Here is a 16415-nt window from a genome sequence, read left to right on the forward strand (position 1 = left end):
CTTTAGGGTGACTCAGTGAGATACAACCCAAGATTCTGAAAGAGCTGTTCACCTGTTTGGTTGCACACACTAAGTTTCTGTCTGGCCAGTGATTCACTGAGATAATTTTTCGAACTGGCTCATTGTTGGAGGAGTCGGAAGGAACTGAACTGTCCTGTAACCATGTCAATAGGCAGGGAGAGTCACTGACAGCGTCTCTGCCCGCCTTCCGACATGGTCACAGGACAGTTCTCCCGAGCAGAGGGACAGCCATGCGCAGGTGAGTATATTGCAGCAATGCCTAGAGCGATAAGTCATGGGCGTAAAAATGCTGATTATAAAGTGCACAAGTATGTTCCTGTAGTAGCATGCCAGTAAAATAAGACGAAGAGAGGTCACTGCAAAACTTTGCAGATGCAGCCAAGTTACTGAAACAAGAAATTAGTTGCACTCAAGTGTCTGGGGTGAGGGGAGAACTACACGAACTCTTTCCAGAATCATGGAAAGTAACCACACCGTAGGATCATGCGAAACCAGGATACCCCTCTACTTTTTGCAAAGATGAGGACATTGCTAAAGGAGATCTACACCTGCACAAACTCCGTGACAATGAATGGCAAGGGCTAGAAAATCATGTATTTCAACTTCAGCACCACGTTTATGGTACGCGAGAGCACCAATATGTATGCATGCAAGCGCAGCTGTTGCAGCAATCCTATTTTCAGCGTGATATTTTCGCTCAGCAGCCAATCGCACTGGTTGGCAGACTGGTTTTATTGGCACAAAAGCATGGCCACAATGGGAACTCGCTGTCATCGGGTCTCCCTGTGACATGGTCTGCTGACTAGTCGACCGAATATTAGCGTCGGTGTCATGCACATTGGTGTCGCATTGGCCTAATGTGCTGACTTTGCTGCAAGAAAGCACCCGTACATTCCGAACTGCATGTTGTTTGTTCCATGGACAACCTAAGCAGTACCATGGCCCACCTGGATGCAAGCACACACTTTCTCCAGCACAATCTTGCCCGTCAAAACTTTTCCGGCGCTTGCCACTAAGCTATGGCGCATGCGGACTCCAGTCATGCAAAGGTGGATTGAACCAGTGACAATGACAAAACGACGAACCAATGTAGATATGCATGCAAGTTGACATGAATGAGTGATCGGCCCAGTGGCAACTACGGTGAATACAAGGACATATGAGGAAATGAGAGCGCCTGCTGAAGCGATGATGCTTGAACACAATACTGCACGCCTGCCTCATTGTCTGCACGTTTCCAAACTCTTTGTTGGCCGTGAGCACTAATGAAGTGCCTCCAAAAAGAAAACAGCTGTCAAATTCATACCAAGCAATGTGGAAGCTCGCTGAAGAATGCATGGCCACTACTAACTCTATCATCTGCTGGTGGACATCTACTACCATCACGATTATGAAGGTACTTCTCTGCCAATTGCAATCGGACTTTGCACTTGACCCCAACAATGGACGTTCTACGTATATACACGTGGGAAGAAGGACCAACATTGAAGATCATAGCACTGGCACTATTCAACCACACCAGTGTGCCATCCCATACCAGACAGCCCTTCTGGGAATGTTGGACTTGAGAATACGCATTCAGCAAATGCATAGATAAGACTCTGGGACATAGCCTGGATCAAATGATTGGACAGGCTTGACAAGTGTGACAATTGTGAAACAGTAGTTAGTGCACCGTGCTTCGTAACTAGAGGACCAGAATTCTACTGTTCAAACATTATTGATGAGCTTAAATTTAGGCACACATTAAAGGACACCAGATGATCAAAATTTCCGGAGCCTTCAACCATGGCATCCCTCATAATCATAGCATGATTCTGGGACATAAAACCCCAACAATTATTATTATTAACCATTGCTGACATTTTACTATTTATCTGGTGCACATACACACAGTGCTGATATTAACCACACGTTTATATGCATTATTAATGAGAACTAACAGACAATAATGCCAAGGAAAGTAAACGGGATGTTATTTGTAGAAATTGGGATATAAATGTGAAGAAAGTAAAGTGGACGAAAAGATGACTTGCCGCCGGCAGGGACCGAACCTGCGACCTTCGAATAACACGTCCGATGCTCTACCACCGAGCTACGGCGGCGGTCATCCTCCCATCCACTTTATGGGGTATATATGTGCATTTAAACCTAGGAGTGTTAGTCAGCACCGATCGCAGCCATGACGGTGAGTGTGGAATACTCTTTTTGTGCCTGTTGGCGTCATGTAGCACGTCATCTTTTTACGAGCTGGCCGCTGACCAATAATCCCTCGCATACTACCTGAAGGCATCAAGTCTGCCAGAACGAGACCCTCACTATGAATGAAGGAAAGAACTAGCACTCCTAGGTTTAAATGCAAATATATACCCCATAAAGTGGACGGGAGGATGACCACCGCCGTAGCTCAGTGGTAGAGCGTCGGGCGCATTATTCGAAGGTTGCAGGTTCAGTCCCTGCCGACGGCAATTTACCTTTTCGTCTACTTTACTTTCTTCACATTTATATCCTAATTTCTACAAATAACATCCCCTATACTTTCTTTGGCATTATTGTCTGTTAGTTCTCATTAATATTGTGTCTAACAAAGAAAAACGAGTGTTTATATGCATGACACTCAAGGCCGGCACCAGAATTTCTTTTACTGAGAGGGCACCCATGACAAGTGATTACGTTCACCTCGGAGGCAAGGAGGCGGGGAACTTATGCATTGTGTTTTGACTATGTTAGCTCATAGGGGAATCAAGGGGGGGGGGGGGCTACAGCCCCCCCCCCTTGTGTCCCCTGATGGCACGGCCCCTGATGACCCTCACTACTCAAGCTTACATGACGTCACACTGGAAGCTGGATCGTCCACCCATATGGGAACATGTGATGTTTAGTAACTAAAGAAATGCTATTCACAATTAAAAAGTCCAGTTGGCTGCAGGAAAAGCCAATACGAGCATCAATGGACTGCTTACAAGTAAGCCAAGTCTTCGTTTGTGAGTTTTATGCTTTATTGACTAATGCTGTGTCTATTATCACGAAATTGAGCTATGAATGCTTCCATGTGACATGTAACTAAGGCTAGCATCATTATCAATTTTACCATCACTTCAACATGAGCGTCCAAAATCACGACAAAAACCAGCTCTGCACCATGGCGGTTGACCAGCCATGCGATCTGGCATGCTCAAACTGGTGACGTTGAGGAGCACAGCTGCTGAAATGGAGTCCTGCTTACAGAAAGGAATGACGCAGTACGGCAATTGTGGTGCTGCTGTATGAGGCAACAGGTGGCATATCCAAGCATGTGGCCCTCTCTAAATTTATATTTATCACAGGAACATGATATCTAGCATAAAGCAACATGCAACAAAAGCCACTAGCAGAGCCCCCAGTTTATTATCAAGGGCATGCGCCTCCGAAAAAAGGATGTCTAAATACGGGTACAAACATCTTATGGAAATATGAATAGAAAAAGTCACAGTTTCACTTGTGACTGTTAACGAAGTAAATGTCGCAACTTGGCGCAGCCCACCGAAACGCTGACATAAGAAAACTCAACTGCTGCAGCGAGCCAAGTGACTTTTCTGTTGCCTATCACTTCAACGCAAATTAAGCGGTAAGAACACAGCATGTTCAAAGGTATCAGCTGTCTGCTAATCCCTAATAATAATAATTGTCGGGGTTTAATTTTCCAAAACCACGATTTGATAATGAGGGACGCCGTAGTGGAGGGCTTCAGAAATTTCGACCACCTGGGGTTAACGAGCACCTAAATCTAAGTACACGGGCCTCAAGCGTTTTCGCCTCCTTCGAAAATGCAGCCGCCGCGGCTGGGATTCGATCCCGCGGCCTTCGGGTCAGCAGTCGAGCACCAAAACCACTAGACCACCGTGACGGGTGTCTGCTAATCCCTTTAAAGATAGCACGTGCGTGATCATGCTCAGCTGTCCAAAGTAAGCAGTTCCTGCCGGAGCCATGCGGCCCCTTCCTCTGGGCCCCCCATGGGCCTTTTGTGCGAAGGAAGATGGCCAGCATTTTTCCTCTTCACTTGAGCCACGACTGTTGGCTGCCCTCGCGTGTGAGTAATCTCAACGACCTTGCACTTTATACGAAACCTCCCGGCAACAGCAATGGCCAACGTGTGCATGGAGTGTCTGCATAACTGCCATCGCAATAAAAAGTTAGATTCTTTTGAGCTGTGGTGCTGGTGATGAGTTTCGAGAACCCGATAGACTGCCTAATGAAAAAATATCTTGGTCACATGAGTGGTAAACCTAGCGAGTTCTTTCGAAACAAAGGTAATGAAAGGTCTCTTATTTTAGTTACTTAGTGAGGTCTGCCAGTTCAATGGAGCAAAAATCAATGCTAGTCCAAGTGGAAGGCAAGAAAAAACCAGGCAGCCCATGCACAATGGGGTTAGGGTCACATGGCATCACCAGCAGCTCCACATTACTACACAAAAACAAGAATGCTACACGGATGAGCAGCACAACAAAGGAGTAAGAAAGGCCTTTACACTTTCCAGTTGTGCTCCATGCAAACATTCGGATCTATGATGTGGATAATACTCGCAGAACGGTCAAGACATCAGAGAAAGCTGGAGGAGCTTTTCAATGCAGCACGTCAATAACAATGCCAAGAGGTGCTGCCAACCGAGACGAGCAACGTCACTTACTGTAAAAACGTATTAAAGTACGTTCAAGGCAGTGATTGATGTTAACCGTCAATCAGAGGTACCTACATATGCATAAGAAAAGAAAAACAAAATCATCTATAGTCTGATACAACTCAAGTCCGGAGATGCCCCCTCAGACGACCAAAGCATGGCAGCCAATCGCCTCCGCGACAAAAGAATTAGTCCCGCTCATGCACACGGCAATGTTCTCTGAAAGCAGGGTCACCGGCTGCCCGGCTCACGACATCAGTCTGGAGTGCGCGCCCATTGGTGAAAGCTTGTGTGCATCCGCCTTTGATGAGGAAATGCTGCAGACTCCTAAAGTTGTATCCGACTGTAGCAATTTAAATTTTGGTGTTTGTGCAGAGGCGCAGGTTTCCCACTTGTCCGAAGGGGGAAGCGGGGTTGTGAACTGCGCGTGAAGGCGACGCACACCATTGTCGTTGTTGTGATCAAGACATGCAACTTTTTTTTTGCGAAGTCCATTTCAGCATGCTACCTGTCTAGAACAAAATGCAGCTACTAATGAGCGCTTTTAAGATATGCGGCCGTGAGGAGAATGAGGGGGTGGGGGACATGTTTCTGTGCTTCTGCAGATATTGAACACAAGGAACGTGTTCCTTGCTTAACTTTGTGGCTTCGGCCATCAGAGTAGCAGAAGAAAACACAAGCTTTGCTACTGCTGCCTTTCATCCTTTGCAGCACTGTGTTTCCTCGATTGTTACTCCCTCTATCCACTTTCCACTCTATGTTTCCGCTGTACTTTTCTCTGTTTTCTTCCTATCGCTCTCTTCGCTATCATTGACATTTAGCCTCCACTGCGCTCTGCGTTCACTCTATTTCATCCTCCCCTGTGCTAATCAGTTGTTAGGCTAGGCCAACAAGGACGACACTGAGCCCCCAAATGGCCACTTGAGAGTTGCACTCTTACTTACAATAAAGAGAGCGAGGGAGAGAAGCCTTCACACGAGTCTATACGGCATCTCGAACAATATTTCTTGTGCCTACAGCCCACCTTAAAAAGTCCCATAGTTATGCCTCTTGCTTCAACGTGTCTCCAAAACTGAGATAACGTGACCACCAACACTAAATGTGGGAAGACAGCACAGACGTGAACAACCAACCATCTCAGCTCACCCAGCCTTCTTTTTCTTCCTACCCCCACCACTAAAGTGCAGCCACCTCAAATGCCCATTAAACTGTCAGTCTTCGCTTTTTTTGTATCATGTCATGCCCTGATGTAATGAGCAGTGAGAAGACAAGGTTGACAACATTACCAACAGCATGCAGCTGGAGCCACTGTGCGCACCCGATATTGAGGCTGCAGTATTTAACTGATGTTTTCAGTCCTCGGCACTCAATCATAGCAGCATGCCAAATGATTTGAGCTTGCAGAGCAAGAAGAAAAATGATGCTACAGACTACTTATAAAAAGAACAATAGATTTCGATTAATTTCAATCGTCAGTCACAATGTTTCGAATTATTCGACCAAACTTTGTGGTCTGAACCGAATGCATGCATTTTAGATCAGGTTACTAGAAGATTGCGAGCAGCAGGCTGCAATTACCATAAAATTCCGAACATGCCCTCCCCCCCCTTCCCAGAACGCCACTTCCCTCTCCACACCTTACTCACGGACAGTGTCCAGGCAATACTGGCCTGCCACACCTAGTCCAAGAATCTAATCCAATCCTGCTTAGCAGCCCAATAATAAAAGGCACATGCGCCATTTGTCGTTTTTGTTTTGGTGGTGTCAGGTTGGTTATGCATACCTACACAGTGGCAAAGAAAATCCAACTCAATGAATGGCATGGAGAAAACGGGGAAAAATGTGCCTCCAACTGTTTGTTTTAATGGGATCGCATACAGTGATTATGGTTGTAGATGGCACTGTTCTTACCTACGCAGTTTTAACAGTCATCAAGGTCTTGGCTGAGTGTGCTGGTGTGTGCAGCTACGGTGGCTATGCAAGGGCGGCATGTTCGGACGATTGTTTTGCGGAGGTACTTTCACTTTTGCGAGGCATTCGGCTGTCTACGGGTCATGGCGGTTTTGCACTGCGCCAACCATGATTAGCACTGCGCTTTGGTAGTCACTCCAACTATGCAGGTACGTGCAGGTACGTGGAATCTCATGTCAAGACCTTCGGCTTGTTTGGCTTTGGCAGTCTCGGCAAGTTTCATGCGCACGAGAGCTTCTTTCTTGTATTTGCCAGGCCAAGAGAGACAAACATCTACGCAGTTGTATCTTTCTCTAGCTACTAAAAAGGAGAATGCTCTAGGTTCCCATTGTCCCTAGCTGATCTTGTGCGCATGCAGCTCACGTATGCAATGGTAAACACTGTGCTAGGGACGAGTAGGCTCGTTGGTGTGCGATGTTGCGACTTTAGGCTTATTAACCTTTCACATCACGCTCGAGCATTAGCATGCACGAAATGGCCGTGAAGGACCCTGAAGAACTTGTTCGCACTTGCTCATGCAGCCGTGCCTTTTTGATGCCTTGCCATGGCAGTCACAGATGCAGCATTGGGTCGTCCTGACGAGAACATGAGTGAATGCAGCAAAGTTACACGATGACTTCAAATGTACACGACGATGTTTTAAGCTCGAAGCACATGGAACCTGCATAGGAGTGCCCCATACACACAAAGGTGGCTGAGGAAGGCAATGCTCGTTTACACACTGCCCGGTCTGGCCAACCACAGGACAACAGTATCTAGTAGACGACTCCAGTGACACATTTCATATAAGGCCTGCTTCTTGGGTCTTTGGCTAGACTCAAGTGGACAGTATGTGTGGGCACAGTTCCAACGAGCTTTTGCATGGTGCAAAGCACAGAGTTTCCCAATATTAACTAGAGGGAGCTCTGGTGCTGCGATCATTCAGCCACCATGGGAATGATGGGTAGCACACGGATTTGCCTAGTCTTCGTGCTTGCGGGCTTCGAACGCACTTGCGGCTTTGTTTATTGTTGCGTTTTGGTTTTCTTTCGGATAAAAGAATGGATTGTTGTGAACTTCGTGACCCGATTTGAATTGTTGAGCTAAAACGTCAAGGTGGTGAAGTGGAACTGTTGAACGTTTGCTGATCTTTGCCTTGCGACAAAGCGGCTGCAGGCGACACGTAGCCAAACGGAGCCGAAAGGACGAAGCTTAGACAAATCCGCGTACTACCCATCGTTGCCATGCTGGCTGAAGTGCCATATGTTGCAGCTCCCATAGACACTAGCGCCAGAGTTCCCTCTAGTAAATATTGTAGGAAACTCTATGGTGCAAGGAACACACCCCACAACTGCTTGACACTTTCTTAGGCTTGTGGGAAACACTGAAAACGAGGCAGCATTTCAGTCCTTGCCAAACTGTGCGCTTGATCTTCCCTTTCCTTTGGCCTGGCTTTCTTGAATTTCTTGAACAGTGTCTTGGCAACAACAGTGGGCGTCCTTTCCTCCACTTCAGTGGAGTGTCAAAAGCTGGCACACTGTTGGAACATTTACGGGGTTAGCATTCATCTGGTTTTCCTGTTCCTTCTTCTGTCCTTGTTCACTGCGCTACATGTTCAAGTATGGGTTTACGGAGTGTCTGTTTTTACCGAAGTTTTCTTTTTTTTGTCCGTCCCACACATTTCATTGTAAGAAGGGTTTGCTGTACTTTACTTATACAGCAGATACCACAGTTTGGGATGACTGCTGTGGACCTTACTAAAGACCACCACGGGACGGAGACCTCTCTTCTGCCAATCTTCAATCAGTCCATCTGACATGCACCGGACGACCCCATCTTATGCCTTTAAGTTTCAAAATTCAGTCACCCAACCTAATCACCAACTGTCCTTGATGGACTTAGCTTGGCATTTGCGTTACTGTATCATTCTTGTATTCTAATACATCACGAGTCATCAGCTGTATGCACAGATATTGCTTCCTAACTCCGCTTCTTCCACATCAGCATACGTCCACTTGATTTGTACAGCACTTCACAAGCTAGTGCACGCTAGACTGGAGCCAGTTGTCGCTCACACAGAATAGACAATGACACCAACTGCACAAACTGTGCAGTACTTCTTGGGCAATTGCCACCCCGTCGAATAAGGAGGTGCCGTACCTCCTCGTACTAATCCAGAAGGTGTTGGCAAACTTAACGGACTTGTGAGAACCGTGTTCAGCAATACCAGTAAACGGTGCCTCCATTCTCTTCACTGTTGTTGTTCCTTTACACTTAAGTGCAACACAGAATGCATGATGTGAATTAAGAGAATCTAGAAGATTGGTAACCTAAAATAGATCACTAATTCGAGTTACCGTCTTCTTGCCTTTAGTATATTAACCCTTTGAGAGTTTACGCCGTACATGTGCGTCTTACATGTGCGCCGTACATGTACATGTGCGTACATGTGCGCCTGTATGTTTAAAACGTGCACCTTTCTCGATCTTTCTCTTGCTTGGCATGTGCTGCCACACTTCGAGAATACGTGGAATTCTTTTCTATCGCCGATGCCTCTCCGTTACTTTTTTATGCTCTACTACAGCGGTGCGTCAGCTAGTTTCGGTGTCGTCCTTCGGCCGGTTCTCGCTTATTGCACCCGCAAAACTGGTGGCTTTCTGGTTTACAATGTTTCAAAAGGTGACGGATTTGTTACTATCTCGTTTATTGCTCCCCGGTAAGCGATTACGCCTGTTTCCGCGCAGGTGCTGACTGACACAAACGATGCCACTGTGGTTGCGTTTCCTGTACTGGGAACTCACAAAAACCGCTTCCGTTTCGTTGGCGATAAGATGAACGATTATTATAGGTTTCGGACTTGTTTTTCCTTTCCTGACGTGCTCGCAACCACACAATTTTCTTCAGTGCGCTCACCCGCGCAGTTTGCTTGCGCTATGGAAGTGCGTGCCAGCCTCTCAGCTGCAAAAGCGAGTCTAGCAGCGATTCCTCTGAATCGCCGCTCGACTGGCGAATCAGAATCTGATTCAGTAATTGTCAGACAATCATACGAGGCGTTACTTACGAGTTAGGATTCAGATGTTGATGAGCGAGCGACATCTCAAAAGCGTGCGCGGCAAGACGATGCTGACTGGATAAAAGGTGGCTTTTCTCCCTCCATGTTTCCACTTGACACCACTTTGTGCACTTATTTTTGTATGTCTATGAACTACACAGACGTTTATTGCAACGCATAATTTTTTAACAGTCGTAAAGGTTTTTTATAAAAACAATTTATCTTGCTGTTACTCATGAAAAAACCATGTGCATGTAACAACACAAAAGATTTTTTTATCACTTTACAGTCACCCAAAAATATTTCAATGTTTTTGTTAAATAGATTCATCCGAATAATTTAACTCAGCAATAAAAAAAAATACACATTTTTGGGACGCATTTCGCGAAAAAAGTCAACCCTGAAAGAGTTAATGGGGAGGTAAAGAGACAGCATTGATGCCCCTGCCACATAAAAACCAAGGAAGATATCCACAGTGTTGTCTAAGAATATAGCATTTTTTAGTTGCAACCTTGCAGCCTGGGGGCACATTCACAGGTACATGCTGACCTAGACAATCGTGATCAGGCATGCATCCATGGGGCTTTTCAATCGAACTGCCCAAACCTATGAAGCAAGAAAGATTTAAGTGTTGAAACTCTGCTATTTGCAGGGACCAGATAGTGTCTTGCTCCCATTAAGCTCCATCGTGCTAGCAGCCTCTGGCAGCCAATAAGGAAATTGCCATCGTTTCGGTTGCCAAGGAAACCGGTCGGTCACGTGTGTTGCTCCTGTTTGCCTGCGGACGCGGAGTGTGGTTGTGGAGCGCATTTGGCTGCATGTGTTTCTCGCTCCAAGGCTGCGGGCTTGACAAGTTCTACTGACCCCATGGCCCTCTAAAAGCCGTCAACAAGAACTGTTGCTGTTTGACTTAAACCCACAAAAAAGAATAATATCAATAAAAAATAAATAATGTGCCCAGCGAGACGAACGCTTGGTTGGTTGTTATGCCGAGTTATGCTGCTTCTTCCTGCTTTGAGATCTGGTGTGAATGCAGCCTTGCAGAGAAGCCATGTAAGCTGTCTAATACAGTAAAAACTCGACCGAATGAAACCAGATTTTACGAATTTCTCAATGTAACGAAGAAATTTCCATTCTTCGGCAGGTACCCACAGGTTTCAACGTCGTCATCAACTTCAATTACCAAAGCTTTCTCGGAAATAACTGAGCAAGATGCAGTGATTTCTTGCCAATTTTTACACAGAAGGCTTTTCTTCGGACATGCACTATAATGCTATCGCATTAAAATATCTAGCCACCCTAGTCACGACACTAGTTCTATTTTGACAAGGCCGCAGTCGGTAGCACTTTCACATATCAAATGGCGCAGGGCGGTAGTGGTTTGTTTTCCCTGCAAATACTCCCACCGGAACAGAGTGGCTGCTTTCGTTATTTAATGGTTTATGTGACAGATGGCCCTGATCGCCTCCTTCAATCTTTCTTGCTTCATCTGCTTGCAAATTAACTGCATTCGTTCTCACTGTGTTTGAATGTCGGCAGCTTGTCGTAGATTCACGTAACCGTACCTCGCCTGCATTGCCCGAACATGGGAGAAATTCATGCTCGGGCTGGCTGCCCTCACTAACTTTTCCCATGCGCAGGCGTGTATTAGTGGCAAATAAAATGCCACGGTAGCTTTTTGGCGATGCTACGTTACAATTTTAGATTTCGAAGGACCGAAAAATTCGTTCCTTGATTTTATGAACTTCCTGATTTAATGAAATAATTCGAGTTCAAACTCAATTTAACAAAGTAACTGGAGCGATCACTTCGTTAAATTGAGTTTCAACTGTACCAAATGAGAAAAGTGGCATGCTTCCACAATTAATGACCACTGCACAATGGAAACAAATTATGTTGCACACTAAAATTACGAAGACACATAAATAATGTCACTCGATGAAATATTAAAGACTGCTGTCAAGAACTGCACTGCAAAATGCGTTTAGTGCTACCACACTATTTGCGTAGCTCCCAAAACATTGCCCGCTTAGTAGTTTATACCGTGAGCCTTTTGAGAATGGATATGTCGAGTTGTAATTGTTTGTTTCTGGGTTTTTTTTTTTTGCTTGCCAGCAACTATGCCACAGTTAAGAAAGCAGTGGTCATGAATATTGGATGCCACGAGCCTATGCAACGACCTTGTACGTGCCTGGCGCAAACCTCAGCGTCCATCCTCGTGCAATTCCGGCACTAATTCTCTCTAGAGCTGCGGCCGACTGTGTAACCTCGAAATCATGTGGCTTATGGAGCGGCAAGTGCTCCTTCCGCGACTCACTTGTATATGTAGACGTCGAACTTGCCCGCCGAGCGCCCACTCTGCCGCTGACAGACCTTGCGGTACCAGCCCTCGGGAAGGTTCGGGTCGTCGAACATGGCCGGGCTGTCCAGCTGCTCGAGAGAGAGCGAAACCGAGAGTGCCATTAGTTCGGCACACGAGGCAGGCTGCCACTGGCAGCCGGCAAGATGGCACACTCACCTCGGTCGTGAAAACAGGTGCCGTGGTAGTCATGGCCTCTGGCCCATCCGTGCCTTCACCGCCTGCCATGACTCAGGTTCTACGTGGTAAGATAGGACGGCAACGTCAGCCCGGTAACTGCAAAGGCAGGCTTGCTCGAAGTACAAACGCGCATTACACAAGCACCTTGGCAAAACTTATGTAACACCAAACACGACCAAATCTCCGTCGACAACAAGGTGATGCATTGGTTCCCGCGCCATATGCACATGGCCTTATAGTACGTCGATAGTAAAGCGTTAGTAGCCGCGATTTTGCGAGAATCTAAGCCCGTCTAACATGCGAAGTCATGCATGGAACGAGCAGAATACCGTGCGTAACCAAAACTTTGACCACATGCTGTACCCCGGTCACTAGGGGGCTTAAATTACGCGAGAACGAATGCGTGGAAGAGTTCCGTTCCAATGTGCGTCGCGATTTATAGCGGCGTCGAAGATCGAATTTCACGGCAGCCTAGCGCGGCCCGCGAGCCACATAGAGAAGCCGCGTCAGCGAGATAACTTCGATAAAAAGACGAGTCGGTGGTGGTGGTTTGTGCAAGGGCCGCGTACGAGAAGTGTTGTTTGGTTACATGCACTGACGACGCGGTGAGAAACGAAACGCGCGCGGAATAGTCCGCCGCTCGCATGTCGCGGGCTTTTGCGTCGAGGCCATTTGGCGCGTCGCAGCTTGTGTGCTCAGTCGCGCGCGCACAGACATCACTCTTCGCGTCCGCACTCGGTGACTTCTTTCTTTTCGTCCCGAGGTGGGAGACGGGCGCAAGATTTTCGGGCCACGCACGACAACGACAAAGAAACGACGACTAGGGGGGGAGAGTTGGTTGCGCGCGCTTGGTCAGAGAAGAGACACAACGGACGTAGCGCCGCCAACCGAATCGCTCGTCCACTTACGGTGAGGCTTTGCTCGCTGCGTTCCCAGGTGAACAACGATGGCGCGTTGTTTCTCCTCTCGTGGCTCCGATCTGCGCGAAAGCGTCGATACGTTGACGCGGAACTCAAAAATTTTTTCGGACTCCGACGATGTCAACACATTTCCATTGTGGGAAACGAAGCCAGTTTGGACGCCAAAACTAACGGGCGCCAGTTGCGCATTCGCGTTGCTGAGCGAAAAAGGAGGGGCTAGCATTGCCGCGACGTCTGTTTTCTTGGAACCCTCACTACGCGTCACTAGTAACAATATGCTTATTTTAGCAAAACTTCGTTTGAAAGCGTTCTAACAAAAAAGCTGTTCAATTTTCGTTTCTAAAAATGTTGGTTTATGTACGTTAGTATGTTGAGTATGTAACCATATTTTTTTTTTTTTAGATGTACTGAACGTCGTTGCTCTTCTTGCGCGTAGCAAAGGAGTTCAAAGTTTCTAATGCTTTCAAGTTTCTTACAAGGCTTTGTACCCGTATAATAAACTGCCTAAAAAAGCAAAATGGTGCGCACGATTGCTTTTTTTGTACAGATTTGTCGCGAGGCAGGAAGAAAAAAAACTTGAGAAGTGCCACCGCGCATGAATACAGATGCGTAGGCGCGCGTAGTTTGTGCATGACGGCAGCAGCGACAACGAACAAAAACGCGCGAATGTACGGTTCGTTCTACATTTGACACCTCGCAGTGAACAGCTCGGCTTAGTAAGACCAGTAAGACCACGCCGCCTTTTTAGTTCTGTCACCATGTTCGCCACTGCCGGTGAAGACGTCCAGCTGTGGTGCTCTTCGTCGCTGCAGTCGCGCCTGCGTTTCGACGTTGACGAGTCGCGGGTTCGGACGGTTACGTGCGTCTCCTGGTCAGCTGACGGTTCGTATATTCGCTCATTCTTTTTGGAAACTTCCTCTTGCGACGCGTCGAGTTTGTGAGTGAAGTTTCGAACAAGAGCCGCTTCTGGGATGCTTTCGCTTTAGCCTCGACTAACTTTCGGTTTAAAGTGGGGGGGGGGGGGGGGGGTGAGTTGAAAGGGTTCACTTCACTGAGCGTAACGTAGGCGTTCACAAGAGTCAACGGTCGTACCGTATTGACGGAGCCAATAGCTGCTTGAAAAACCAGGAGGGACTCAATCTCCATGCAGTGTTTCTATACAAAATACTTTTTATAAAGTGTTACAAGTGCTACGACTGCTGTGGTCAGTTTCATTCCTAGCCGCCGCGGTGTGGTTTCGGTGTTCGGCTACTGACCCGAAAGACGTGGGTTCAGCCTCGTTTGTGAAGGGCTCATCTCGATAGAGCCGAAACGCTAGAGACCCATGTTCTGTGCAATGCCAGTGCGCGTTGAAGTACAGGTTTTGTACAGGTACAGGCCAGTTAGCCAAATTACTCAGAGCCCTTCATTACGGCTCCCCTCATAGCCAGAGTCGCCTTGATGCTTTTTTAAACCCCCATAAATCAACCTACCAACCAGTTTCATTTCTTGTAGCGGAAATAGGAAATGTGTACTGCAATTGGAATTGCGAGAAAGTCCCGTTAATATGTCAAAGTTTAGAAGACATGCGCCAGAAAATGATGCTGGGGAGCAAATATACTGTTATGCATACTTCTCTGCTCATTATGGTCATTGAATCGAACGTCTAGTGGGTATGCCAAGGTTACCCAAAAGAAATGAAGCTGAAAATCTGAGCTATGAAACACCTACGTGCAGTGGTGTAAATCATGGGGGGGGGGGGGGGGGGGGGTCCTGACCCCCCTTGTATTCAGGCTGTGGGGGACACCCCTTGCAGGTGTCCCCCTTTGAAATATCATATTTGAATTGCTTGACAGTTAAGCACAGTGCACTCTGCTTAAATTCAACTCTGAAACCCTACTAATAAGTAGAAAAGAAGTACATGAGGGAAAGCTGTTTCAAAAGGGTTTTCTGAAAGGCCCCGCCACGGTGGTCGAGTGGTTATGGCGCCCCACATGAAGGGCGCGGTATCGAATCCTGGCTGCATTTCTGATGGAGGCGAAAATGCTTGAGCCTCGAGTACATGGATTTAGGTGCACGTTAAAGGTGGTCGAAATTTCCGGAGACCTCCTCTACGGCGTCCCTCATAATTATATCGTGGTTTTGAGGCGTTAAATGCCAGATATTATATTATGAATTGCTACAGGTGACTTCTGATGTGCTGAAAATGTTCATTATGCTGCCCTTTGAAGCGCAAAGCAAACAATGCCCGATCATCTACCGTTATTTATTTATGTAGACGATGGGCTAGAAGCCACCGACAATGAAGTATGAATACGATTTCTCGAATACAATTGTGTTATAAAAAATAAGTGGTGAATATAAACACACTTTACAAGGACGATTCCCACGTTAAATCGTGGGATGCTAACAGTATACATGGTTGGAGCTGAAGGTAAGTAAAGGCATTTCCTTTACGTGTTAAAACTAAAAAGTGTTAGGATTTTCAGTCGATGGTTTAACCCGAATGACATGTCAGCTACATATATGCTAGAGCCTATACGTATACGAGTTACACATAGACACTAATTTTGCCAGCTATTGGCTGCTCAGGCCCATGCTCCGGTCTTTCTTAATTGATTTGAAAGCACTATTTCGGATTTTATATGTAATAATGGAATTAATTATAATTAAACATTAATTTAAAAATGCATATTTATGAAAAACAAGATGGCCACCATGGCATCAATTTGAGTGTTCCCTCTTGAGATTTTTCTGGATTTACGCCACTGCCTACGTGGATGGCCTTGTGCTTGCTCAAGTTACGGGTGGTTTGGCAGACAAAGCAAAAAAAAAACTTTAGCCAGTGTGCGTGGCATCTTGGATACATTAGACTGTGAAGGAAGCTGTTTAATCAATGCATAACTCGGAACAGTAGCGCAAAAAATCACACAGACGACGACTGAGCAAGACGGGACACAGCGCTAAATTAACTCGGTGTTTATTGCAGGTGACATATATGCACGGTGTATATATGCACATGACACCGCATGAAAAGAAAAAAAAATACAATTTTGAGAGGAGCTAACCAGAAGTTACATTTAACAAAGTTTTATGCCGCCGTAGCTCAGTGGTAGAGCATCGGACGCGTTATTCAAAGGTCGCAGGTTCAGTCCCTGCCAGTGGCAAGTTATCTTTTCGTCCACTTTACTTTCGTCATAATTAGTCAGTTCTAATTAATGTTGTGTCTAGTAAAGAAAAAAACAAGCCGTTACAATTCCTCTTCTTTCGTTCATTCAACAAAATTTAGCATTTTAC

General features: G+C 46.4%; 2 protein-coding genes and 1 non-coding gene across 3 annotated transcripts in view; 1 reads left to right on the forward strand and 2 right to left on the reverse strand.

Moving 5' to 3' along the window:
* LOC119406802 (protein piccolo) overlaps positions 1-13342 on the reverse strand; it is a 62407-nt gene extending 49065 nt beyond the window's left edge. The window contains exons 1-3 of the mRNA XM_037673536.1: positions 13128-13342; positions 12199-12277; positions 11998-12110 (exon numbers count right to left, since the gene is read on the reverse strand). Of these exons, the coding sequence (XP_037529464.1) occupies positions 11998-12110; positions 12199-12267 (182 nt within the window). The 5' untranslated portion in view covers positions 12268-12277; positions 13128-13342. The remainder of the gene's footprint in view (positions 1-11997; positions 12111-12198; positions 12278-13127) is intronic.
* Positions 2055-2126, reverse strand: Trnat-ugu (transfer RNA threonine (anticodon UGU)). The gene has a single exon. It is a non-coding gene; the product is annotated as a tRNA-Thr (tRNA).
* A 445-nt stretch (positions 13343-13787) lies between the features above and the next one.
* Positions 13788-16415, forward strand: part of LOC119372551 (protein NEDD1) — a 55011-nt gene continuing 52383 nt past the window's right edge. Inside the window, exon 1 of the mRNA XM_037643033.2 lies at positions 13788-14021. Within this exon, the coding sequence (XP_037498961.1) occupies positions 13898-14021 (124 nt within the window). The 5' untranslated portion in view covers positions 13788-13897. The remainder of the gene's footprint in view (positions 14022-16415) is intronic.

The sequence above is a fragment of the Rhipicephalus sanguineus genome, chromosome 10, assembly GCF_013339695.2.
Source record: "Rhipicephalus sanguineus isolate Rsan-2018 chromosome 10, BIME_Rsan_1.4, whole genome shotgun sequence".
NCBI lineage: Eukaryota > Metazoa > Arthropoda > Arachnida > Ixodida > Ixodidae > Rhipicephalus > Rhipicephalus sanguineus.